At 57.5% G+C, this 25,270-nt stretch overlaps 1 protein-coding gene across 14 annotated transcripts in view; it reads right to left on the bottom strand.

Moving 5' to 3' along the window:
• Positions 1-229: 229 nt before the first annotated feature.
• Positions 230-25,270, bottom strand: part of FBN3 (fibrillin 3) — a 55,013-nt gene continuing 29,972 nt past the window's right edge. For 12 of the 14 annotated variants that reach the window (XM_032309035.1, XM_032309033.1, XM_032309039.1 and 9 more), the window contains 26 exons: positions 23,044-23,169; positions 22,506-22,655; positions 19,822-19,893; positions 17,761-17,886; positions 17,358-17,483; positions 16,929-17,054; positions 16,435-16,551; positions 14,826-14,954; positions 14,186-14,305; positions 13,301-13,426; positions 12,293-12,445; positions 12,116-12,181; positions 11,818-11,943; positions 11,424-11,543; positions 11,186-11,308; positions 10,343-10,477; positions 10,067-10,192; positions 9,235-9,441; positions 8,097-8,222; positions 7,484-7,606; positions 7,181-7,297; positions 4,594-4,722; positions 4,385-4,504; positions 2,684-2,918; positions 1,993-2,143; positions 230-1,207 (listed from right to left, as the gene is read on the bottom strand). In XM_032309035.1, coding sequence (XP_032164926.1) covers positions 869-1,207; positions 1,993-2,143; positions 2,684-2,918; positions 4,385-4,504; positions 4,594-4,722; positions 7,181-7,297; positions 7,484-7,606; positions 8,097-8,222; positions 9,235-9,441; positions 10,067-10,192; positions 10,343-10,477; positions 11,186-11,308; positions 11,424-11,543; positions 11,818-11,943; positions 12,116-12,181; positions 12,293-12,445; positions 13,301-13,426; positions 14,186-14,305; positions 14,826-14,954; positions 16,435-16,551; positions 16,929-17,054; positions 17,358-17,483; positions 17,761-17,886; positions 19,822-19,893; positions 22,506-22,655; positions 23,044-23,169 — 3,614 coding nt within the window. In that variant the 3' untranslated portion in view covers positions 230-868. The other 2 variants (XM_032309032.1, XM_032309078.1) reach the window with 2 other exon arrangements.

Here is a 25,270-nt window from a genome sequence, read left to right as displayed (position 1 = left end):
GCCTGGCTTTGGGTCAGTCATGAGTCTGAAGTTCACCCTGGGACTCTGTCTCCCAACCCCAGGGCGGAAGGTAGCTTTCACCTATGTCTCACCTGCACGCTTTCTCCTCCAAGCCCTGGGCTGAAGTCTATCCTACCCTCCGGGCCTCCTGCTCCCTGACCTGTGAGCCTGACCTGGCCTTGCTGAGCGCAGCATCTCCTGACTTCTAGAACATGGCAGAGAGGCAGACTTAACCCAAAATAACTTTATTGTCATCTCTGCTTCTGCTATAATAGCGGCCTGGAACCCTAGCCCACCCCACCGGGGGCTTGAGCATGGCTGTGAAACACCAACTCTGGCTGGGGCCCCACAGGCTCTTTGGCTCGGAGAGTCAAGCCCCAGGCCCACACCAGCCGTCCGTTCCCATGTCCCACTGCCTCCCAGGGATGACCCACGGTGCAGTGCAGCAGTGTAAGCCTGAGATCGACCAGCTATAGGGAATCACAGGCCCCTCCTTGTCGCTGGTTGTTGGAGGAGGACGGTGCATGCCATGGCTTCCAGCTGGCTTCCGGGGAGGACAGACTGTTGGGGGTCCCCCTGGGCAGAGGCTGGGTTCGCCTGAGGTCAGAGAATTGCATTTTACTCTTCCTGAGTTTTGGGGTTCCACCTGGTCAGTGATCCTATTGCTGGTGGGATCAGTAGCCCCCAAGGCCAAGGCTTCACTGGGGTCACCAGGGTCTCTCTGCGGTGTGTGGTGAGCTGAGTGACATCAGTTTCCCCCAAATCCTGCCAGAAGAGGCAAGGACGGGGCAGTGCCCACGCAGGGAGTCCAGAGATGGGGGCTGCGGGAGGGGCCTGGGGTCAGGCAGGAGAGGCGGGCTCCTCGGGACTACAGCAGCCGCAGGTGCACCTTCAGCCGCAAGGCCCCGCCCCCTGGCGTCAGCAGCCCCTCCGGCCAGGGGCTCCAGGGCCCCGCCATGCTTACTACCTCCAGCTGGTAGGTACCAGGCCCAGGCCTCCGACGCCCCAGCTGCAGGGAGCTGAGGCCCGGGAGGTGATGCATGCGGAAGAACCCTGGTCCGTTGCCACGGGTAATGACATAGCGGACCCGTCCCCCGAGGCTCTCCAGAGCTGGCCGCAGCTCCAGGATGTGCTCAGCCCGGCCCAGGCGGGAGAGGTTCAGGCCCAAGGTCAGCGGGGCCTCCAAGTCGAGGCTGGCCAGGCTCACCTGTGGACAAAGACCAGGCAGGTGCTTGTCAGAGGCGGGGAGAATCGGAATGCAGTCGGTAGGGGCCGCAGAGAGGAGCTGCCTGAGAGCTTTCCGGTTCCCCGGGGTGGGGGTGGTTGCTACGCTTCCTGCATCTGGGCTCTTTGAGAGCCCCCTGTGTGCAGATGACAAACCCCTCTTTATGTGAGCTGCTCTGAGTGCGCTCCTGGTCCTGGCAGCTGGACAGGGCCCTGAATAAGCCAGCGGCCTCACTGGCAGGCTAACCCGGGCTGGGTGACGCAGCCAGGCCTAAAGGAGGTGATCTGTGTTTTCTTCCTCTTGGCTCTGGGCACTGCTGTGTTTGTTCCTCCTCATTTACATGTTGAGGGGTGCTTTGTGGTTGTGTTAATGCTAGTCCTGTTTCCCGGCCCTTCTGGTCTTGCAGACTTGAGCACCCGCCCCCAACCCGTCTTGCTCAGACATGTGCTCTTGCTGACACCTGCTGGCTGTCTTTGGTATTGCTGGCAAAGCCCAGGGAGGGGGCCTGGGGGCAGGGCAAGAGGTGGGGGGCAGCCCCCTCAACCCAGATCCGTGGGTGCCCATCCCAGGAGCCCCAACAACCTGCACTCACTCTTACAGACGCAGGGTCCTACCCTTGTGAAGCTTATGGAAAACAATGGCAACAATAGGAAAGGGATAAAAGCGAGGGGGAAATAGGGCAAAGTAATGCATATTTGGTTAAATCTAATACTGAAAGCCCCTCAGACCCAACATTCCTATCTCACTTCTGCCTTCCTTCTCCCCACCTGGTGACCGCCGTAGGTGCTGCGCCGTGGCCGGTCATGAGTGGGGAGGCCATGGACCTTGCACTCATAGCAGGCTTCGGATGAGAGCGGCTCCTCCTCGTCTGGGGTCTCCTGGGGTCCAGGGCTGAAGCCCAGGCCAGAGACACAGTGCCTGGGCCAGGACAAGGGGGTGATGGGTCTTCAGGGGAGGTTGTGGGGTTCTGCCCCCGCCACCCCCTCCAGCTCCCACTCTCCATTCGGAGCCATGTTGCTCGTGGGGACGGGTGCTGGTGTGTCAATGTGCAGGAGTGCCTCGTGTGTGTGCCTACACATGCGCATGTGTGCATGCATCCCTTGGCTCCCTGCGGGCAGAGATGTGGACCTGCAGGCACCCCATAGCGCTGGTGTGTATTATGTGTGCACGTGTGCACGCTAAGATCTACGAATGCATAAGGGTGACTGGGGTGCTGGCATAGGCGTGAGTCGTGCAAATGCTCAAGGGCACTACAGAGAAGTGTGCATCTACAGGTGTGTATGTGCAAATACGCAGGTGCACCACGCAGGCAACTGCACCAGAGTGGGGTGTGAGCTCACGTCTGCACAGGCAACAGCACCAGACTGGGGTGTGAGCTCGCGTGTGCACGCATACATGTGCGCACAGATGCTCTTGTGGGGTTGGGGAACCTCAGCCCACCCCCCTCCAGCCCCTCACCCTTGCCCAGCCCGGAAGTAGCCTTGGGGACAGCCGCACAAGAAGCCACCAGGGGTGTTGGTGCAGCTGTAGCTACAGGGCCCGCCCCGGGCGGCACACTCATCTATGTCCTGGCAGCCCCCCAGGGCCTGGTCAAAGTCAAAGCCAGAGGGGCAGACGCAGCGGAAGCCGCCCAGTGTATTGTGGCAGGAGGCGCTGCCGCAGGCCGCAGGGGACAGCACGCACTCATTTTCGTCTGTGAGTGGGGAAAACAAGAGAGAGAACATGGGGGGCGGGGGGCTCTTTGCACCCCCAGAGCCCCTGCCCACGGCACAGTTAATTCAGGCCCCTCCTCCCTCAGAGCCCTGGGTCAGCGTCACCCTTCATCAGGCTCTGCATAGGCCCTGGACTAGGTCTGCCTCACCCCTACACTCCTCAGCTGCCCCAGCCCTGTAGTCCTCCTTCAAAGCAGTTCTCAAAATTTCCCAGAAATCCCAAATCGTGGAACAATCTAGAATGAGGTTTCGTACATGGCACTCCTGACACTGGGGACCGGATCATTCCCTATGGTGGGGGCTGTCCCGTGCACCACTCGACAGTGAGCAGCACCCACGGCCTTCACGCACGAGATGCCAGGGGGGCCCACCTCTCAGTCGTGATGAGTGGAAGGTCTCTAAGACATTTCCAAATGTCCCCAAGGGCACAGAACCAGTCCCAGTTGGGAACCACTGGCCTAATTACTTCTGGTCCCCTCCACTAGAGAGCCAGAGCCAGAGAGCAGGGATGGAGTCTGCTACTTGGCCCACTTCTGTATCCCAGGACCTGAGGCAAGGTGGGTCCCGGGCACACCACAGCGGGAGGAGTGAGAGAATGCGTGCTCAGAGGGGGAGGCGGGCCGACCGGGAGGGACTGGCAGCAGAGGGGAAGGTCTGCGCAGTCCCCAGGGGCCAACCACTACGGGGCAGGACAAAGACAGAGAATGTAGCCGAGAACCCACCATCAGGGGCAGGAGGAGAACCAGAGAGAAGGCAGTGTCAGAGAGGTGGCGGGAGGGCAGGGACAGCTGCATCAGAGAGGCTGAGGGAGGAGAGTGTCCAGGAGGTGCAGACAACGGTGCCCAGAGCAGGGGAGCTGGAGGGGCCTCCAGAGAGCAGACCGGCGAGGGTAGAGAGTGAAAGCCAGACTGTAGGGGAGGAGCGGAGAGAGGTGATAAGGATGAGGCTGTCACGAGGAGGGCTTTAAGCACAAAGAAAAGCATGTGATGGAGAAAGTCGGGGTGCCGAAGGCTAGTCCCCCAGACAGAGGGCCTCTGCAACAGCTATGGAGAAGATGCAGCACGCGCGCTCCTATTCCCTATTGCCACACCGTGGCAGGCATCACTAATCAATCCCAGCACTCTTTCCCAGGGATCACAGGTACTGACTCAGAATCCTTCTCCACAGAGTCCCACCCAGGCCACTACTCCCTAAGAAGTGGACTTGAGCTTTGCCAAGCTTGCTCTGTGGCCCCCGGACTCCTCAGCCTCCCCAGCGATGGAGGTGGGGGCAGTGCCCGACCTCCCAGGCTGGACCATCTGTCCTTTAGGATTGTCCCAGCGTCCTGGATGGGGGGTGGCTTATTGTGCTTGTCCCAGCATCCTTGGTTGGGGGGTGGCTCCTGGTTGTCTGCTCTGGGTGGATCGTGATAGGGGGAATCGGCTTTCTCCTAGCCCTGGACACTCACCCACACACTGGCTCCACTGCGAGTGCGGGGTGAAGCCCCGAGGGCAGGCGCAGCGGTAGCCCCCCAGCTCATTCTGACAGCCGTGCTGGCAGCGGTGGGGCCCGTCACACTCGTTCACATCTGCGAGACATGGACAGGGCCAGATGGTCTGCCTGGAGGCCCTCTGGACCGCAGCCTGGGCCTGCACCCCACCCAAAGCCCAGCTCTACCTTCACAGCCACGGCCCGAGCTGTCCAGGGCGAAGCCTTGGTGGCACTCACAGCGAAAGCTGCCGGGTGTGTTGTGACAGTGCCCACGGGTGCCACACGGGCCAGGCTGAGCCAAGCACTCGTCATTGTCTGCAGGAGACAGAGAACGGGGTGGTGGTGGGGGTGACAGCCTAGCGGTTAGGGGATTTGGGTCAGAGACCACCATGCTGGACCCACTGCCTGATCGACAGTGTGGCTTCACGGTGAGTCACTGACCCTCTCTGTGCCTCTGTTTCTCATTCTGTGAAGAGATCTGGATCTGTCCCCATCTCCCAGAAGTGCCCCGAATATTCGAGATCACGCACGTATAGGACTTCACTCCACCCCCTCATCAGCATTGCCTCCAAAACTATGCGACCCGGGGTGGCTGACTTGCCCTCCATGGGCTCACGGGTGGGACCCCAAGGATGGGGTTAGAAGAGACACCGGAGAGCTTGCTCTCTTCTGCCTTGTGAGCACGGGACAGAAGGCAGCTGTCTGCAAGCCGAGAGGAGAGCCCTTACCAGAAACCGACCTTCCCGGCACCCTGACCTTGGACTTCCAGCTTCCAGAGCTGTGAGCAGCCCCGGTCTACCGTTTAAGCTCCGCCCCTCATTGCGGTCTAGGGTGTTTTTGTGACAGCAGCGCAGCAGAGATAAGGCTGGTGATGGTGGTAATGGCCCACGCTGGGGTTTGGGGAATAACACATTTCTGGCGGGGAACCCTGGTTTTGGCTTCCTAGAGTTTGAAGATCCTTGATCCTAGACACTTCCTGCTGGGGACGTGGAATCTCTCTTGGGTGCAAGGGACACAGGGGACATGGCACTTCTAAGCCGGGAGGCCCCTGTATCTTCTCGTGGACACACCCTTATCTGAGCTATCCCTTGAGGGGCCACAGAGACCAGCCCAGGATTCCTGCCAGGACCCACCAGAGAGAAGCATCCAGCACTAGGGCAGTTTCTCTCCCTTGCAGCCAGCAAAGCAAACCAAGGGCCGGGGACCTCACCTGGTCATGTAAGTTTGATCCTCTAGTTCAGGCATCAGCAAACAGAGGCTGGCCCCCCACAAGGTTTTTATAAATGAGTTTCACCCGCACATGGCCACGCCCATTCATTTGTGATGCACTGTCTGTGGCTGCTTTTGATCTACAGGGGCAAGGCTGAGTGTTTTTGACTAAGGCCATATAGAACACAGAGCTGAAAACATCTATTGGGCGTTTGATAGAAAAAGTGTGGCATGGGGCGCCTGGTTGGCTCAGTGGGTTAAAGCCTCTGCCTTTGGCTCAGGTCATGATCCCAGGGTCCTGGAATCGAGCCCTGCATCGGGCTCTCTGCTCGGCAGGGAGCCTGCTTCCCCCACCTCCCCGCCTGCCTTTCTGCCTACTTGTGATCTCTGTCTGTCAAATAAATAAATAAAATCTTAAAAAAAAGAAAAGAAAAAGTGTGGCAATCCCTGACCTAGCTAGCCTAAGACCTCCCACGAGGAGCGCAGGCTACACAGATGTGGGAGAGGAATGGTCTGGAGCCCTCAATCCGTGGGAGAGGAGTCCCACATGAGCTTCCCCGGTGTATGGGCATGTGTGTTGGCTCAGGGGTCCCCGCGTGCGGACCTGCCTAGAGCTCCCCACATACAAACGCCACGTTGGACGTGCTCTTCAGAGACGGGGAAAATAACCGTGCAGAGCACGAGAAACGCATCTTGTTTCCAGGCTCAGAAGGCTCGGCCCCGGGTGGGGGCACGACTCACTCTGGTACCTCCTTCAGCCCCTTGTACAAATGTCCCTTTTGAAGGGCTGGGACTGTGACAACAGTGGGCTGGCCTCTTGGGTTCACTGCTGTGCCCTCAGGGTTTAGGCCAGGGCTAGGCAAATCCCTTCCGCAAAGGGACAGCTGGGAAAAATCTGTGTGACTTTGTTGCAACCTCTTGGCTTGGGCTCTGCTGTTGGACCTCCAAAGCAGCCATATGTAAATGGAAGGGTGTGGCTGTGTGCCAATAAAACTTTGTTAACAAAATCAAGTAGGGGGCTGGGCCTGACGGAGGGGATTGGAGTGGGCATCCCTCTGGGCTAGAGCACTGCCTGGTACACGGGAGGTCTCAGTAGGTGCTGTCTGAATGCATTAGTGGGAGCCTGAATAGGGCCACCCACGGCTGACTTTGGCCCTCAGAGGGGGTCTCATTCTTTCAAGCCACAAGACACTCAAAAGTGATGGGAGTGGCTGATGCCCCCGCAGCCAAAGCTGTGAACCGACTTCCCCTCTGGGTCCTGTGAGCCCCTGGGGTTTTGGGAGCACCCTGGGGAGCTCTAGGAGAGAGACCCAGCAGGGACTGGTCAGGGCAAAGGTAAGTGTGCTGGGTCAAAGTCAGAGGGATTCCTCAGAGCAGGCCTCCCACGTCCCTAGGGTGAGGAAGGAGACTGCCACCGGGGTCTGAGCACCCACAGAGTGCGGACTTTGTTCCGATCACCTGTGTCCGTGATGTCTGGCACACACTCAGCGCTCGTTATGTATTTGGGAAATGAGCAAAGGTTGGTGCTTTGCATCAGCCGGGGGTGGGGGGGGGCACGACTCACCAAGGCAGGCCTGGTGGTGCCGGGTGAAGCCAGGGGGACAGCGGCAGGTGAAGGAGCCGACAGTGTTGGCGCAGAAGAACTGGCAGTTGTGTTGCCTGGAGGAGCACTCGTCCAGGTCTGCGGCATAGACGGTCCCCGCGGGCTCAGAGCAGGGACCCCTGGGGCTGGGGGCTTCCCAGGGGAAAGACCCCAGGGTTGGCGTCCAATGCCACGCAGTGGGGAGGGGATGAGTGGCCGGGGACACACCCGGGGCATCCCAGGGGGACTGGGGATGGCGCCCACAGGGCCTGGGGGGGACGTCACCTCTGCAGGTCCTGCCGTCCTCCTCCAGCTGGTAGCCTCGGGGGCAGGCGCACAGGAAGCTGCCCTCGGTGTTTTTGCAGAGGAAGGCACACGGTGTGGGGGCCTGGCCACACTCATCTATATCTAGAGGGTCGGCAGGGGGTCAGACAGATGTTCCCAGAGACTCAGGGTCCCGGGGTCTCCACTCAGGCTCTAACCAACCAGACTCTATGGGCTTACATAAGGAATTGGCCCTTTTTCCACGAAAAGCCAGAGAACAGACATGTTTGGCTTTGCAAACCACATGGTTTCAGTTCCAGCTACTCAACTCTGCCCTTGCGGTGGGAAAGCAGCCACAGAGCGAAGGAAAACAAATAGGCGCGGCTGGGTGCCAATAAAAATTTATTAACAAATAAAGTGGAGGGCCGGACTAGTCCCTTGAGCTGGAGTTTGCTGATCCTTGACTTAGGTGAACATCTGCTAAAATCTCAGGATGCACAAACCACCACAAGGAAAGTGATCAGGGCAGGGAACTGCTTCCGGTTCAGGCCAGAAGCACCGGCTAGGTGCTGCGCAAAAGGGGGCCGGGGTGGGGGTGGGGAGGCAGGGCCAGGGTGGGGGTGGGGAGGCTCACCCAGACAGGCCGTGGCAGCAGCATCTGGCGTATAGCCAATCTGGCAGCGACAGCGGAAGGAGCCAAGGCTGTTGATGCACTCGCCGTGGGGGCACAGGTGAGCGAGCATGCGGCACTCGTCCACATCTGGGGGACACGCAGGGCTCTGCTGCACTGGCCGTCTGGGGTCACTGGGGCACAGCTCCGCCCTTGTGTCCGCCAGCCCTCTCCCTGGGGCCATGCCAGCCTCTATGTCCCCTCCCTGACCCCGGAGACCCCACCCTTGGGCTGTGAGTGGTACCTCTGCCAGCAGGACACACTCACGAAGCTCCTTCCACACACTGAGAACACCTGGCGGGGACACACTCTCCCCACCGCCTCACCAGGGCACCCACACGCGAACACGGAAGCACAGACGCGCACACACTGCACACCAGCCACACGCTGACGCTCCTGCAGACTCACAAGGCTACACCCTCAGGGGCTCCCCTGTCCCCCCAGACATACCCTCACAAAGGCACTTCCTCCTCAGCCCCTGGTGTCACGGCTACTTCCTTGGGATGACTAGTCTCACCCTCACTGACACACTGGAAGGGACACACTCGTGCAGAGACACACTCACACTCACACACGCACCTACCCTTGCGGACGCTTGCTAGACTCCAAACCACACGGATGGGCTCGGTCCCACTCAGCCACCTTCTGGTACCTTCTCCTCATGCAGCCAGCACACACAAGACACACCCAGTTCCTCCCCTCACTGGCACACTCACCTGCTCACTAACACGCTCACACACTCAAGGACACACAGAGACACCCTCATGACCGAGCTTGCTCACAAGGGGAAGGCACACCAGCTCACACTTCTGCAGGCTCATTCACGAGTCCACAGAGAACAAAGAACACACACCTGCTCACCCTTTCAACTCAGTTCACACACGCACACAGCAACGAACAAGCCCCAGTGCACACTGGCTCGCACACCAGCCAGCACAGAGATGCACACGGTGAGAACAGGCCCCGGTTCACACTGGCTTGCACACCAGCCAGCACAGAGAGCCAGCACAGAGAGGTGAGAACGGGCCCTGGTACACACTGACTCACACACCCCAGCTCCCTCTAGGACACAGACCTGACCATGAACAAACTCGCCACCCACCTTGGCCTTCAGCGGTGTAGCCAGAGCCATGGGGACACAGGGTCCTGTGGGCAGAGGTGCCCGGCAGGGGACAGAGCTCACAGTGGGGCCCCCATCCCCGGCCGCCCCCGCAGCAGCACTGGGCCCTCGTGACGGCCTCACCGCTGCTTGATGGAGCCTGGCACACGGCCTGCAGCACCTCGGAGAAGCAGGGCCCCTGCCGGACGTCTGCGGAAAACAGGTGGAGGTGGTGGGCAGGAGAACCGTGCCATCCGGGGGGCCCCTTACCTGGGGCGTCCGGCAGCCCTGAGAGTCTAGCAAGGATCCCAGATGTGTCTGGCATGCTGTGTGTGGGCACGGGGTGAAACCCTTCAAACCACCGTATTCCAGCCCCATTAGATGCCCTCTGTGGGCCAGGACCACAGCAGAAGCAGCAGACCCACAGGGCCAGAGAGATTCCTGCGGCTGCAGAGAGGGCAGCTTCCCAAGGTCAGAGGGTGGCATCTCCCAGCCACGGAGAGCATGGAGGGGCAAGGGCAGCACGGAGGCCAGGGAACACTGGGGAGGAGGCCCGCATAAGTACGCAGGACAGACAGTGGGGACAGAGCAGATGAATGACGTGGAGGGGACAGACTGGGGACTGGGGTGGGTGAGGAAGAGCAGGCTGCTGGTGACTGCAGGGAGCTGGCGTGCGGCCCAGCCCGGTGCCAGAGCATCTCTGAGTCGGAGTCTGGGAGGCAAGAGGGCTGAGCTGGCTCTGGGGTGATCTGTGTTGAGGGCACCGGCTTGGGGAGACCCCAGGCAGCAGCGCCACGTGGGGGTGGCCATGTCCGTTGTGCCGGACCACACTCACCATGACATTCGGTGCCAGCGGGGCTGAGGCGGAAACCCTGGTCGCAGTCACACCGGAAGCTGCCCTCGGTGTTGACACAGCGGCCATTGGCGCACAGGCTGGGCTGAGCACGACATTCGTCCTCATCTGCGGTGGGGGGGATGAGGCAGGCCGCCGGGGAGGCCAGAGCCCCCCAGGCCAGCCTCCCCTCACCCTGGAGTCTCCTCCTGCCACATTCTCTTGCTTTGATTTCTCTCCCCCCAGGGGTGTCCCTGCACCCCCAAAGCGCCCCCATACCTGTGCAGCCCTCCCCGGGGCTGGGCTGAGGCCGCAGGCCTGGGGGGCAGACGCAGGTGAAGGTGCCGATGAGGTTTTTACACAGCATGCCCCGCTCGTGGCAGGCCTGCTGGCCATCCGCACACTCATCCACATCTGCCGGTAACCAGGGACAGAGAGCGGCCAAGGTCAGGCGCACTGTGGCCTGGCCCCAGGCTGTGGGGGCCTGGATCCCACCCCGCTCTGGGAGCCCCAGGCAGGGCAAGAGTGAGGTTCATGCAGCACTGCCCTGTGCCCAGGCCTCTGGAGAAGCCGAGGGGTCAAGAGCAAACCCCTGCCTGCACCCCGTGCCCATATCTGAGTCTGGGAGTCTCTCTGGCCTTCACCACAGCCCGTGGAGCCCTGACCCTGAAGGAGGCCTGAAGGCCCCAAGTCCCAGCCCAGAGCTTCTCGGCTCTGACACTGAGGACACTGGGGACAGGAGAGCCCCTTGTGATGGACAGCCATTCCAAGCTCTGTGGTCTACTGACCAGCGTCCCTGGCCACTCCATGCCTGTTGCCCAACACCCAACTGGGACAACAGAAACTGTCTCCAAACATTGCCACGCCTTCCCTGGGGGGCACAGCTGCTGTCCTCACTGTCCTACTCAGCTCTAGACAGACCACCACAGCCACTGACCTGTGGGACTCGGGACCCCATTGCCACAACAGAGGCGCCGCTCACAGAAGAGCCCCCATAGCACCCCACGTGCCCCAGGGCTCCCCTCTCTTCATGTCACCCTGGGGAGGCCCAGGCTCTCAACTCCCTGTCTTCTCCAGGACCGTGACCCAGCGAGCCCCCACCACCACCCCAGCCGGTCCCACCTCGGCACATGGCTCCGTCCTCCCGCAGGGCGTAGCCGGCCGGGCAGGTGCACACGTAGGAGCCCTCGGTGTTGCGGCACCGGAAGGCGCAGAGCAGGGGGTTCAGGGAGCACTCGTCCACGTCTGCGGAGGCCAGTGCAGGCGCCGGCTGGGCAGGGTAGGCTTGTGGAGTCCACGCCCCCGCCCCCAGGGGCGCCCTCCGTCACACAGCCCAGCTCCTGGACGGACAGGGTCGTACCCTCACAGGTCATCATGGGGCCAGGCTCAAAGCCCTCAGCGCAGGCACATTCAAAGCCTCCGATGACGTTAGTGCAGGTGCCTTCACCGCAGGGGTGCCCCACGGAGCACTCGTCTGTGTCTGGGGGTGCGGAAGGGGGCGGTCAGGGCCCATCCCTCCGCAACCGACCTCTGCAGGCTACACAGGGCCAGGTCTGGTCTCGGGGCGGGATGCAGGTCAGGCAAGCGCAGGGTGCTGGCCAGAGTGCGCCAGGAGATGAGGGAGTGAACCACAGGGAGGAGGGTCCAGCGGGCGGAGAGAGTGACAGGGGTTGAGGGACAGGATCCTGCCTTGGGTGGCGCCTGCCCTGCCCACCCTACTCCTTCCTCCCAGGGGTTGCGGGCTGGTCACGCACCCACACAGCGGATGCCTGTGAAGTCCAGGCTGTAGCCAAAGGGGCACTCGCAGCGGAACGAGCCGTCGGTGTTGACGCAGACGCCGTTGGTGCAGACTCCGGGGCTCTCCGCACACTCGTTCACGTCTGCGGGCGGCAGGGGGTGCCCGCACGGCGTCTGTCACTTCCCAGCGCTCTCCCTCGCCCCCGGGGCCACCCACTGGTCGAGGAGGGAGCCTGAGACTTGGGAACAGGGGCAGAGCTCAGACAGAGGCGGGCGGCGGAGGAGGGGCCCTTAGCACGTGGGCGAGGGGCTCACCTTCCCGAGAGTCATCCGGGCCTGGGACCGCCCCGTGGCCAAAGGGGCAGAGCTCCTGAAAGGCAGCTGGACACCAAGAGGGGAAGGGGGTGAGGGTCGGGGGCCGGGGCCGCCCCCAGGAGCCCCCTGAGCGGCTGCGGGCAGGCAGACGGACACTGGACAGGGCGGGGCGCTCACCGCTGCCCTCCTGAGGACACAGCTCGCAGGGGTCGTTCCAGCCCTCGCCAGGCCTCTGGCTGCAACAGCACCGGGCCTTGGTGGTGTTGAAAGCTTTGGCCACAGAACACGTCCCAGCCTCAAAATGGGTGAAGCAGAAGCTCCGCCGCGTGTCTGTGGGGTGATGCCCAGGCAAGCATTGGAAGGGTCATCGGCGATGCCCGGCTCGCAGCCGGGTCCAGAGAACCGCCTACCCGACCCTGCCAGCGGCCAATCAGGACCCCACAGACCCCTGACCGTGGTGATTGGCTCGGAGATGGACACGTGACCCACCATGGGCCAATGAGGGCTGGCCCCTGGACCACTGGGGATTCCTTCCAGGCACACCCCACCTCCACAGCTGTAGGGGTGCCCCCTTGCCAAGGAGAGCAAACTCAGCCACACTTGTTCTTGGCTCAGAGGCCCCTTCTTGGAGAGACAAAGTGATTCTGGCGAGCCAGAGGACCTGGAACTGGAGACCCCAAATCCTTGTCGTGGACCGCCCCTCCCCCCAGTCCTCAGCTCTAGATTCTCCTCAACTCGAGAATCCTCCAGGCCACGTTGGGATCCGAACAACAAACACGGGTCGAGTTGCCCGGCCCACCCCCTTGTTGCCCCTAACCTGGGAGAGAAGAAGAGGCTGGCTCGGACTGGCTGAGGCTAGCCCCCATGGGACAGGGCTAGGCTAGCTGAGATGAAGCCAGCCCAGGTAGGGCAACCGCAGCCACCACAGGACGACCAAAGCCCAGGAGACCAGGTTAGCCCAGCCTGCACCAGGATAGCCCTTCGCAGAAGCGACTTGTCTGGTCAACAGGTTGTCTGGACTCGAATAACCTCACCCATACAGAGAGCACCTCTGTCCAGGTAGGGCTCCGGGAGATCCGAGATCCACACAGAAACTGCAGCCCCCTTTTCTGGCTGACCAGCCCCCCTCTCCCTCCCTTCCAGCTCTTCTCCAAGCCCTGCATGCTTTTCAGGCCACAGACTCACCAAAGCAACGGTGCCCATTGTCAGAGAGGACAAAGCCAGGTGGGCAGAGGCACTGGAAGCTCCCAGGGCTGTTGGTACAGGTGCCAAAGAGGCAGAGGTTGGGCTCCTCCAAGCACTCGTCAATGTCTAAAGGGGCGGGACACAAGCTGATTGGGGGCAGGCAGGACTTCTGCTAGCATAGGACAGCCTTGGCTGCCAGAAGGGGCAGACAGAGTGGGGGCCCAGCTGGGGAGGGTCCAGGGACCAATGCAGGCCAGGGGCCCTCAGGACTCAGCATGAGCCAGAACACCAGCTGGGCTCTTTTGGGGTGGGGGTGGGTGTCTTTCCTAGAAGGTGTCTCCAGGATAGGGATCACAGTCAGGAGAAGTTCGTCTTTAGAGACTAACTCTGTACAAAGCTAATCAAGGTTGGATAAACTTAACTTACACTGGAGGAAGTTTGCTCAGGGTAACTGCTAGGGTAGCCCGATCGAGGTTAGCCCACCCTGTGCCAGGCTAGCCCATCTGCTTAGGCTAGACTGGTCCAGATTAGCCAATGTGGCACAAACTCACCCAGTTGGCCAATTACACCAGGGGAGCTCAGGTCAGACAGGCCAGACCAACCATCACTCATCGAGTAAGGTGTTCTATGTGCAGTGTGACCCCACACCCATGCCTGTTTGACAGGATTCATGAGGAAGCCTATGGGCCCCAGATAGAGAACCTAGACCAAGCGGCCAAAATGATCCTAGTAACAGTAATTGTGTATGGAGCTCTGTTGGGTGCTGTGCTAAGTACACCTCCACCCTCATCATGACCCCAGCTGGCATTCCCATTTTACAGATGGCAAAACAGAGGCCCGGACATGCCTCCTTGGCCCCAGAGCGGAAGGCGGGGCTGGACTCACCAACACAGTGGTCACTCTGCACCTGGAAGCCACGTGGACAGATGCAGCGGAACGAGCCCTCAAGGTTCTGGCAAGTGCCTGGCAGGCAAGTTCCCGAGAGGCTGAAACACTCATTGGTGTCTGTGGAGAGGAAGAGGAGGGGTCCCAGCACCAGCCCATGACAGGGGACAGGGAGCAGCTCCTATGGTCACTGCATGATGGCCAAGGGCCCCAGAACAAGTTCTCCTGGATCCAGGGGAAGGGCTAAGACTCAGGAAGACAGGCACAGCCAGGGAAGGACCCTCCCGGCCCTCAAGTGAACGTTATATACCCATGAAGCCACATGGCATCCAAGGGAAGAAGAAGCAAGGTTCCTGATCTTAAGCTACATACAGACCCTTTTGTGATTTCTGTGGCACCCATCTAGAACCTTGTTTAAGTCAGCCTCACTGTAAACTGAGCAGAGAGCCCCATGTGGGGTTCAATCCCAGAACCCTGGGATCATGACGTGAGCCGAAGGCAGTCGCCTAACCAACTGAGCCACCCAGGCACCCCTCTTCTTCTTATACCTTGAGATAAATGCCTGATTACGAAATGGAACCATGATCGCTTGGAAGTACCAACTGCAGGTAAGCTGGGAGCAGGGGGCTGACAGACTCACCGATGCAATTCCTCCCATCGGCTGTGAGCTCGAAGCCATCCTGGCAGAGGCAGTGGAAGGAGCCGGCTGTGTTAACACACTGGCCAGATCGGCACACCTGCCCCACCAGAGTGGTGCACTCATCCGTGTCTGCAGAAGGGGTACGGGCAGGCACGGGTCACCCACAGTCTAGGGACCCTGAGCTTCCCTTGTGCTTTTGTCCACACGGAAGTTACGTGGAGGGTAGTGACTTTAGTTGATCCTGTACTTATGTGTGAGGCTCTGTATATTAATCTCCCACTATCCGGTGAGGCAGATCCCAATATCGTAGCACTATGCTATGAATTTGCCTCTGGGTACTCCAGTAGCTGAACCCCACAAATTTTGTTTGTTTCCATTTTCATTTAATTCAAAATATTTTTTGATTCCCCTTATGCTTTCTCCCTTGATCTCAGGATCCTTTAGCAGTATGCTGTTTCATTTCCAAATAGTCGGGGATTTCTCTGGATGTCTTTCTGTGACTGATTTCTACTTTAATTTACTTATATTCTGAGGACCTACTTTGTATGACTTCAATTCTTTTAAATTTGAGTGTTTTTTTAAAAAATTTATTAATTCTGAGAGAGAGAGAGATAGGCATAGAACACGAGTTTGGGGGAGGGGCAGAGGGAGAGAAGCAGACTTCCCGTGGAGTGGGGAGCCTAATGTAGGGCTCGATCTCAAGACTCTGAGATTATGACCTGAGCCAAAAACGAGTGTCCAACACTTAACCAACTGAGCCACTCAGGCACCCTAATTCTTTTAAATTTGTTAAGGTTTGTTTTATGGCCCAGAATATGGGCTGTCCTGGTAAATGTCCATGTGCACTTAGAAGGATGTGTGTTCTGGAATGTTCTATAAATACTGAGCAGGTCTAGGTGATTCACATTGTTGTTCAGGTCTTCCCTAACCTTACTGATTTTTTTCCTTGTCCCCCCGTCTTCCTCAGGGAGGAGTGTTGAAGTCTACAACTATAACTGTGGGCTTACCTATTTCTTTTTCGGTTCTGTCCATTTTTACATCATATGTTTTAAAGCTCTATTGTTAGATGCATATGATTTTACAGTTGTCATGTCTTCTCAGAGAATTGCCCCCAAATATATGAGTTCTCTCTTCATTTCTGGTAATAGTTGTTATTACAGTCTATTTGGTCTACAATTAATATAGGTAGGGACTACTATTAATCTCCTTTTTGCACAGGAGGAAACAGGAGCCCAGAGAGGTAGTTGACTTGTCTGGGGTCACACAGCAGGCAGGTAGCAAAGCTGGGATTTGGATTCATGCTGCTTGGCCCTGGAATGCATGCTTTTAACCACTGCACTCAGCCATAAGCCATCACCCGGGTCTTCACTGTTCTCCCTGTCCTGTGCACCTGCCTCCACAAAGCTGAGCGTACACTCTAGCGGGAGACCCCCTGGCCCGATGGTTGAAGAGGTGCGGGAAATCTTGAAGTTGTGGGGAAATTTTGTAGTTTTCCTGACGGGATCCCTGGGGTCAGATCCTTTATTTCGGAGGGGGACCCTGAAGCCAAGGACCCACTTTTCGGGGTGGGGGGAGCAATGAGGGCTGCCCCCCAGCCCAGGTGGCTCACCCACACAATCTCCGCTGTGTGTTGCCACGAAGCCAGGGAAACAGAGGCAGCTGTAGGAGCCGATGATGTTCTTGCAGGTCCCGTTTCCACATGGCTGCCGGTCACACTCGTCGACGTCTGCCGGAGCAAAGCCCCCAAGCCCTATCCAGCTCACCACGGCATCGGGCAGCGCAGGGAGGGAGGGCCTGGCCGGACCCAGCCCGCCTCCCCTGCACCCAGTCCCGTCCAGGTGGACGGGCAGGGACACCTGGAGGGTAATGGCCGAAAGTGCTCCTGGACCTATTTATCACTCTCGTTTTGCAAACTGAGGCCCAGGGGCATGAATAAGTCATTTACCCAAGCTCTCAGGTGCCGGGACTCAAAGCTGGGTTTGTCTGTGAACCAGGTGGATGATGGCGCCGACCTCACCCCAGGGGAGGTGCGGACTTGTGGCCGCCACCCCAGCCTCACCTGGCGGCCTCGCTCTCCAGGAGGAAATGGGAAGGGACTCTCACCTGTGCACAGGGTCTGGTCCGCCGAGGCCCGGAACCCGCGGTGGCAGAGGCACATGTAGCTGCCCTCTGTGTCTATGCAGTCACCATGGCTACAGACGTCTGGGATCTCCTGACACTCGTTCCGTCCTGGGGGAGGGCAGGCAGTGTGGGGTCCCCAGAACCCCTCCTCTGCATGCGTGCATGTGTACACGCACACACACACACAGAGTTTGCTGAGCCCTCATGTACCATGACGGGGAAGCCCCCCATTCAAGCTGCTGCCAGCACCAGGCTCCGGTTCCACCTCCCACCCCCCACCCCATTAACAGGTGCTCGGCATCCCTGCCACCCCGTGGCACAGCCCGTAGAACCATGCCCTACTCAGGTCACTTTGTCCCATACCCCATACCCTCAGCCCCCATCCTGCACCCTGCTGGGGTCCCCGCTCACCCACGCAAGCCCCGCCGGGTGACAGCTTGTACCCTCGGGCACACACGCAGCGGTAGCTGCCGGGGATATTGACGCAGTCGGCGTTCTGCTGGCAGGGGCCCGCCCCGACGGCACACTCGTTCCTGTCTGCGGAACACAGCCAACGGGGAGGAGTGCAGGAGGAGGCCTGCCTGCTGGAATCCAGCCCCGCACCCTGCCCCAGGCTTCAGAGCGGGGACTCCCTCTGGGAGGGGCAGGAACCCGAAGGAGAGCGGTGATGTGGGATGGAGGCCCCTGGACAGGCATGAGCCCCATTCTACAGAAAGGGAAACTGAGGCTTATGGCACTTAAATGACACGTCTGGAGCGCACGCGGTGGGGAAGCAGCCTCCCACCCAGGGCTGGGGAGGTCTGGCAGGTGGCACCTTCGCAGACCAGCAGCACGCCGTTGTAGCGGAAGCCGGCGGGGCACTCGCACCGGAAGCTCCCGATCTGGTTGATGCAGATGCCCCCGGCGCAGAGGGCGGGGATCTCCCCACACTCGTCGATGTCTGGGGAGGGCGCCAGCTGTCAGGGGCAGCCCAGCCCCAGGGAGCATCCCGGCTCGCGCCCCCCACCCCCTACCCCGCACAGTTTGGCCACCTCCTCCCACCCCTCAGCCCGGAACCAAGGATTCTGCAGTGGCCAAAATCCCTCTGCCACCAGAGAGAGAGCAGGATGCGGGACCAAGAGCAGGAGGTGCGTGTGTCTCCTGACTGAAAACCCACCTGCTGTGGCCCAGCAAGGCTGCCGGTCCCTCCTGGGGGATCACAACATGGCATGCCTCGAGGGCATGCAGCTCAGTGAGGGAAGCCGATGCGAGAATCTGTACCATACAACCCCAGGGCTGTGAAATGCCCACGAGAGGGAATCCAAAGGCACAGAGAGAACCGCGGATGCCAGGGTCTGGGGGAGGACAGAACGGGGAGTGACCACTCACGGGGAGGGTTTTTTGTTTGTTTGGTTTTTTGTTTTGGCGTGATGAAGATATTTGAACCTAGATCCTGGTGCTGGCTGCACCCCTCTGTGAAGACACAGGGAACCCCAGAACTGTACTTGAGCTGGGCCAAGTGTGAGATATGTGAGTTAAATCCCACTGAAGCTGTTACGTATACAGTTGTCGCTTAAACAGTGCAGGTTCAAACCACAAGGGGCCACTGATGCAGGAGTGTTTAGTTTTTATAGAAACGCAGTACTTTCCTCCTGCTTTTCTTAATAAGGTTTTCTGGACCCTGGCTTACTTTATTATAGAAATGCAGCGTATTATACACACAACGTGCGAAATAAGCATTAATCTGCTATTTACCCTATCGGTAAGGCTTCCGGTCAGGCAGACTATTAGCTGGGCGATGGGGGAGTCAAGCGTTACATATGGAGTTTTGACTGCACTGGCTTTGATGCCCCTCCCCCTCGTGCTGCTCAAGGGTCAACTGTAGGAAAAGGGAACCCAGTGCCCATCCAGGGGGACGGGCTCGTGAAGGGGGACGGGTCCACCCACGGAATGCCACAGAGCAGGTCCAGAGGAGCCGCACAGCAGGCAGTAACCTGCCCAGGGCTCCACTACTCGTGGCTGGCTGACAAAAGGTGAGTGGCTGACCACTATGTAGGGCATTCTAGAATTATAACATCTCTCACTCCCCAGGAAACATTGCCATACGTTTTCAGTGGGGACCACTATGTATACTGAAAAGCAAGAAGAAGGATCTAGAAACCCCCGGGGGCCATACGGCATGGGAACTGCGGGAGTGTGAAGGGGACTTTGGTTTGACACCAGTCACTGCACCTGCCGTGTTCTGTTTCAGTAAGGAGGACACCTCCATGGGGTGAAAACGGCTGGACATGGGTTCGTCAGTTCGACTCTGCATGGCTAAAATGTGGCCGTGGAGATTAGACTGTACAGAACCTTGTGTAGTCAGAACAGAAGTGTTCTGACTCTGCGACAACATGGATGAGCCTTAGGGACATTGTGGAACCTTAGGGACAGAAGCCAGACCCAGAAGGACGCATCCTGTAGGACTCCACTCCCAGGAAGTCCCCGGAGTCGTCCTGTCCCCAGAGACAGAGAGGAGATGGTGGGAGCTGGGGCTGGGGCAGGGGCTGGGGAGTCCGTGCTTCATGGGGACAGAGTCTCTGTTTGGGCAAATGGAAAGTTCTGGAGACACAGAGTGGGGGTGGTTTCATGACAATGTGTGCTTCACGTCCCTGAGCTGTGCACTAAACAATGGTTAAGATGGTAAATATCGTGTTGTGTTTTATCAGAATTTTAAAAAATGAGTAACAACTTGATAAAAATACTTTTTTTTCCCTCTCAAATAAAGGGTAGTGTTTGGCCTGGTCTGGGGAGTTGGAAGTGCGGGAGCATGGGGTGAGCGTGCGTGGAAGGGAGAGGTCAGGGCTCTGGGGACAGAGGAAACTGGGGCTCTGGGCGGGGAGCCACCGTCACTCACCGAGGGGCTTCCCTGTGTGGATGTCAATGACGAAGCCGGGGGCCTGGTGTCCGCACAGGAGCTGGTAGGCCACTGGGCAAAGGAGAACGAGGCAGAGGATGTTGGAGCTGCAGGTTCCCAGGGAGGACACCTCCTCTTCCTGATCCCCTGCATTGCCTCCTCCAACCCCTGCAGCCCAGCCCACAGCTGGCCTCCCGATAACTAGTCCCTCTTCCTCCCTGTGCTTTGACCGGCACAACGGGCAGCCGTCGACCTGGCAGTGTGATCTTCCAACACAGAGACGCAGAGAATGTGGCCTCACTCATCTCTTCCCTGCACGAGGGCCGCCACCCATGCCCCGCTGTCCTCCCCAGAATAGGTAGACTCTTCAGTTTGGACCTCAAGACCTTCCCCTCTGGCCCTGCGACTCCAGCAGTAACTCCTGCCCTCCTATCACACTGATTTCATCACACACCAGGAGATGCCCTACTCTGCTGTGCCATCAGAACTTCGCACATGCTGTTCCCTTTGCTGTTCCCTAGCAAAGCCTTGAGGACTCAGGGCAGCCCACAGGGAAGGCTCCCTGGGTCTCCCTGCTCACCCACCGTGCTGGCACCGGACAGCTGATGGCACTGTCCTTGGGTTCCTCTCCCCCCCGCCCCCACCGGGACAGCGCAGTGTCCCCTTGTCACCTTTCACCGGGGGCCTACCCTGGCTCCCACTCACTCTTCCATCTGCATCGTGATAAGAATGGACCCCTGGCTGGCGTGGACTCCTGCCTTGTCAGAATCTACCTGCAGCTCAGTTTCAGGTGCGTGAGATCCAGGTAGATACCCAAGTCCCAGCATCCAACTTAAGGGTGACTTTTTTTTTTTTTTTTTTTTAAAGATTTTATTTATTTATTTGACAGAGAGAGATCACAAGTAGGCAGAGAGGCAGGCAGAGAGAGAGAGAGGGAAGCAGGCTCTCTGCTGAGCAGGGAGCCCGATGCGGGACTCGATCCCAGGACCCTGAGATCATGACCTGAGCCGAAGGCAGCGGCTTAACCCACTGAGCCACCCAGGCGCCCTTAAGGGTGACTTTTGATCTGTCTTGACAATCTCCTGACCAGAGCTGGCAATTTGCAGCTTCTTCCCCCGCAGCCTGCACAAGCCTGGGTCTGCCCAATCTTGTTTCCTAGAACCTGGAACATGTGCACTTTCCCAGAAGTGCCCTGTAACCATCCCCTCTCCATCGCCCTGCCCTGGACGGACACTCACTGTCCCCCAAGTTCGTGTCCACCCAGAACCCCTGAGTGTGACTGTTTGGGAAACAGGGTCCTTGCAGATGGAATCAAGATAAGGTGAGGCCATCCTGGGGGTGGCTCAGTGGTTAAGCCTCTGCCTTCGGCTCAGGTCATGATCTCAAGGTCCTGGGATCGAGGCCCGCATCAGGCTCTCTGCTCAGTGGGGAGCCTGCTTCCCCCTTTCTCTCTCTGCCTGCTTATGATCTCTCTCTCTCTCTGTCAAATAAATAAATTAAATTTAATTTAATTTAAAAATATGTCGTCATCCTGGATCACAGTGGGCCCAGAATGCAAAGCCTGGTGGCCTTATAAGAAAAGAAGAGACACCAGAGCCTCGGAGCTAAGAAGCCATGTGAGGGTGAAAGCAGAGATTGGGGACAGACACGAAGGATGCCCAGAGCCCCCCAGAAGCTGGAAGAAGCAAAGACAGATTCGAACCTAGGGTGTCTGGAGGGGGCATGGCCGCCTCCGACACCTGACACCTTGGCTTCTGACTTCCAGTCTTCAGAACTGGGAGAAAATGAATTTCTGGGTTTTTTAAGCCACAAAGTCTGTGGTCATTGGTTGCTGCAGCCCTAGGAAACCACCTGTCTTAGCCAGTGTGGGCTGCGTGGTGCTGGTGGCGGCGGTTGGGGGTGGGGGTTTGCCAAAGCAGCAGACATGTATTTCGGACAGTTCTGGAGGCTGGGAGTCCAAGAATTCGGAGTCTGGTGAGAGCCACCTCCTGGTTCACACTGGCTGTTTCCCCACTCTGTCTTCATGTGGTGGAGATCATCTGCTTTCCCTGTCTGCTCACCCCATTCAGGAGGACTCCCCCTGCAGGACCTAATCCCCTCCCCCAGGCCTCACCTCCTAACACCACCGCACTGGAGATCTGGGCTGGAACATATGAATCTGGGGGACACATTCAGCCCCCAGAACTAATGCTTTAACCTCCTCATTGCCCACTTTCACTGCCCTCCTCTTTCGGCTCTTTCTGATACCTGGGCCAGCTGCCAGATCATTCTGTTAGCTCTCACTCCAGCTGCTCGCGTGGTCGGGGGCTCAATGCTGCCTCCAGGCCTTTGCTCATGCTGTTCCCCGCGCGGAACCCCCTTCTTCATTGCAACCAACATTTTAGCAGTCCTCACCAGAGCTTCCCTGAGTCTGCCCCTTCCCCTGCTCAAGGATCTTTACCACAAACATAGGCTTCACTGACCCATTCTGAATTCCCCAAATGTGCAAAGCAGAAGGAAGGATGCTTTGCTCACCCTAAGAGTGAGGATTTCCATACACCAACTAGGGCATAACTGAAACTCTTCAGCCCTCATCAGAGTAATGTAGGATGAGGGCTAATCTGGGCGCCCTAAGCAGGGTGTGCCTCCTTAAATATTGCACTAACAAGGACCAAGCTGGAAGGAAGGGGGGGGAGGGTACTCACAGCTGGCAGGAGTGGGGCAGGCCTCGCAGGGTCTGTTCCAGGCCCGGCCAATGTTGTACGAGCAGCAGCACATCTTCCGGGTAACGTTAAAGGCCAGCTCATTTCCACACGTGCCATTATAGTGCCGGAAGCAGATGCTCTTCCTCATGTCTGCAGTTGGGTTAGGAAGAGGGGTGTGGATGAAAGATAACCAAGCCAGAGGAAGAGAGAGCCAGAGAGCTGAGAACTCATTCATGGATCCATTTGAAAATCACTGGCTTGATGTCTCTCCCCCAAGACACATGAGGTGCCATTTATAGTCTAGTTTTTTGGGGCAGTGCACAACCTGAACCACCGTACATGGCAGCCCTGAGCCCCTAAGTCCTGCATCTTCTTCTCTGCTGCTGACCAGCCACTCATACACTCACCCTCCATCTCTCTATTCCCCTAAACACACCTCTGTGCACTCTTTCAAAGCATGGAGACTCCAAGAAGTCCCTCCCACACCCAAGTGCTTTTCCCACAACTATCTAGTCTCCCCAGTCATCACATTTTATACCCATGCAGTTGTTGCCACCATTGACTTGCAGGTACTCCACGGGGCAGACACAGGTATAGTTCCCCAGGGTGTTGTAGCAGGTACCGGGGCCACAGATGTCCGAGTGTTCAGAGCATTCGTCGATGTCTGCAGGGGAGGGAGGGGGAGCATCCGGGAGCTGTTTATATAACCCCACCCCGGATCTGGATCTGATGGAGCCACTTCATCATGGGCTTGAACTTGGTTTCAAGATTAGCTTAACTGGTGCAGGTATCTTAGTGATAGGGGGAGACCCAATATGGCAGTAAGTGGAGGAGGGGGGAAATTACTGTGCTCTCACTTCAATTAAGCTAGTATGAAAATAATAACACCTGAGCCCATGAGTCAATTACACGATCACCAAGAATGGGGCAGCCGTGTGCTTCCTAATGAGAGGTGACAGGAAACAAGCACCCCATGCATGCATCAAGTATTTTTGGAAAAAAAGGACTCTCAGTCTGATCAGTTTTCTAATCCAGGAGCAGCAGCTTTTTCAAAAAGCAGAGAGTAAACTTTTTTGTTTTGCAAGCCAAACAGCGGTCTCTGACACCCATTCACTCTACACCTGCGGTATGAGAAGAGCCACAGATAATAGGTAAAGAAATCAGCATGGCAGGGTGCCTGGGTGGCTCAGTTGGTTGAATGTCTGCCTCGACTCAGGTTCTGATCCAGGGTCCTGGAATCGAGCCCTGCATCGGGCTCTCTGCTCACTGAGGAGCCTGCTTTCCCCTCCGACCCCCTGCTAGCGCTCTCTCAAATAAAGAAATAAAATCGAAAGAAAAAAGGAAAGAAAGGGAGGGAGGGATATCAGCATGCCCGCGTTCCAATAACACTCGATTTTTGAAACTTGACATGTGAATTTCATGTACTTTTCACATACTGCAAAATACTATTCTTCTCTTGATTTTCTCCAATCATTTAAAGAATGTAAAAAGCATTCTTAGCTAGTAGGCTGTGCAAAAACAGGCGGTGGAAATACCAGCACGCTAGGAGTGGCGTCCTCAAAGAGGGCGAGAACGAGTGAGGAACGCCAGCCCCCGTTCCTCCACAAAATCTACTGAGCTGGCAAAAGCTGATGAAATCAACTTTTGCAGAACTCTGGAATCCAGGCGAAAACTCACAACCATGGAATGTGATGTATAAGATAGCCTAAAGGATGCACAAGACAAAGGAGCCCCTGGCTGGGTCCGTGGGTAGAGCGGGTGATGCCTGATCTTGGGGTTGTGAGTTCGAGTCCCACATGGGGTGTAGAGATGACTTAAAAACAACAAAGTCTTTAAAAAAAATCCACAGAATTGGGGCACCTGGGTGGCTCAGTGGGTTAAGTCTCTGCCTTCGGCTCAGGTCATGATCCCAGGGTCCTGGGATCGAGCCCCGCATCGGGCTCTCTGCTCAGCGGGGAGCCTGCTTCTCTTCCTCTCTCTCTGCCTGCCTCTCTGCCTACTTGTGATCTCTCTCTGTCCAATAAATAAATAAAAATCTTTACAAAAAAAATCCACAGAACAAAACCTGTTAGGGCTAATTAACACGTGAGGTCAATATAATTGCGGCAGATAAAACCAACACACAAGTATCAACCTTATTCCTGTATCATGTCAGTGAGAAATCGAAGAGGAAACTCTGGAAAATTCTGCTTCTAATCGCGTCCAAAAAATTAAATACCTAGGAATACGTTTCACCAGAGAGGTGCACGAGTTGAACACTGAAAACTACAAAAGATCACCGCAAAAAGAAAAATTTTAAAAAGACCTACAGAAATGGGAAGACCCCGTGTCCATGGGTCAGAAGATTTGACACTATTGAGAGGGGAGTAGTTGCCGAAGCAATCTCCAGTATCAATGCAAGCCCCTCGAAATCCCAATGACTTCTGCCGAAATGGAAGAGCTTACGCTGAATTCATATGGAATTGCAGGGGATACCCAAAACCATCTTGAAGAAGTAAAAATAAAGTTGGGAGGGTTCACATGTCCTAATTTTGAAACTTACAAAGCTCCTGTAATCAGGACAGTGGGGCTCTGGCGCAAGGGTAGACCTATAAATCCATAGACTAGAACTGAAAGTTCAGAAATTAACCATTTGTCATGTGATTTAGGGGAGCTCAGGAGAGCCAAGACCATTCAATGGGGGGTAGATGAGTCTCTTTCACAAGGCGTGTGGGGACAGTTGGAAATCACATGCAAAAGAAGGAAGCTGGATCCCTCCCTGACAC

The sequence above is a fragment of the Mustela erminea genome, chromosome 1 (genome assembly GCF_009829155.1).
Source record: "Mustela erminea isolate mMusErm1 chromosome 1, mMusErm1.Pri, whole genome shotgun sequence".
Taxonomy (NCBI): domain Eukaryota; kingdom Metazoa; phylum Chordata; class Mammalia; order Carnivora; family Mustelidae; genus Mustela; species Mustela erminea.
The sequence above is the reverse complement of the archived record's forward strand: the minus strand, read 5'-3'. Positions and strand labels throughout refer to the sequence as shown.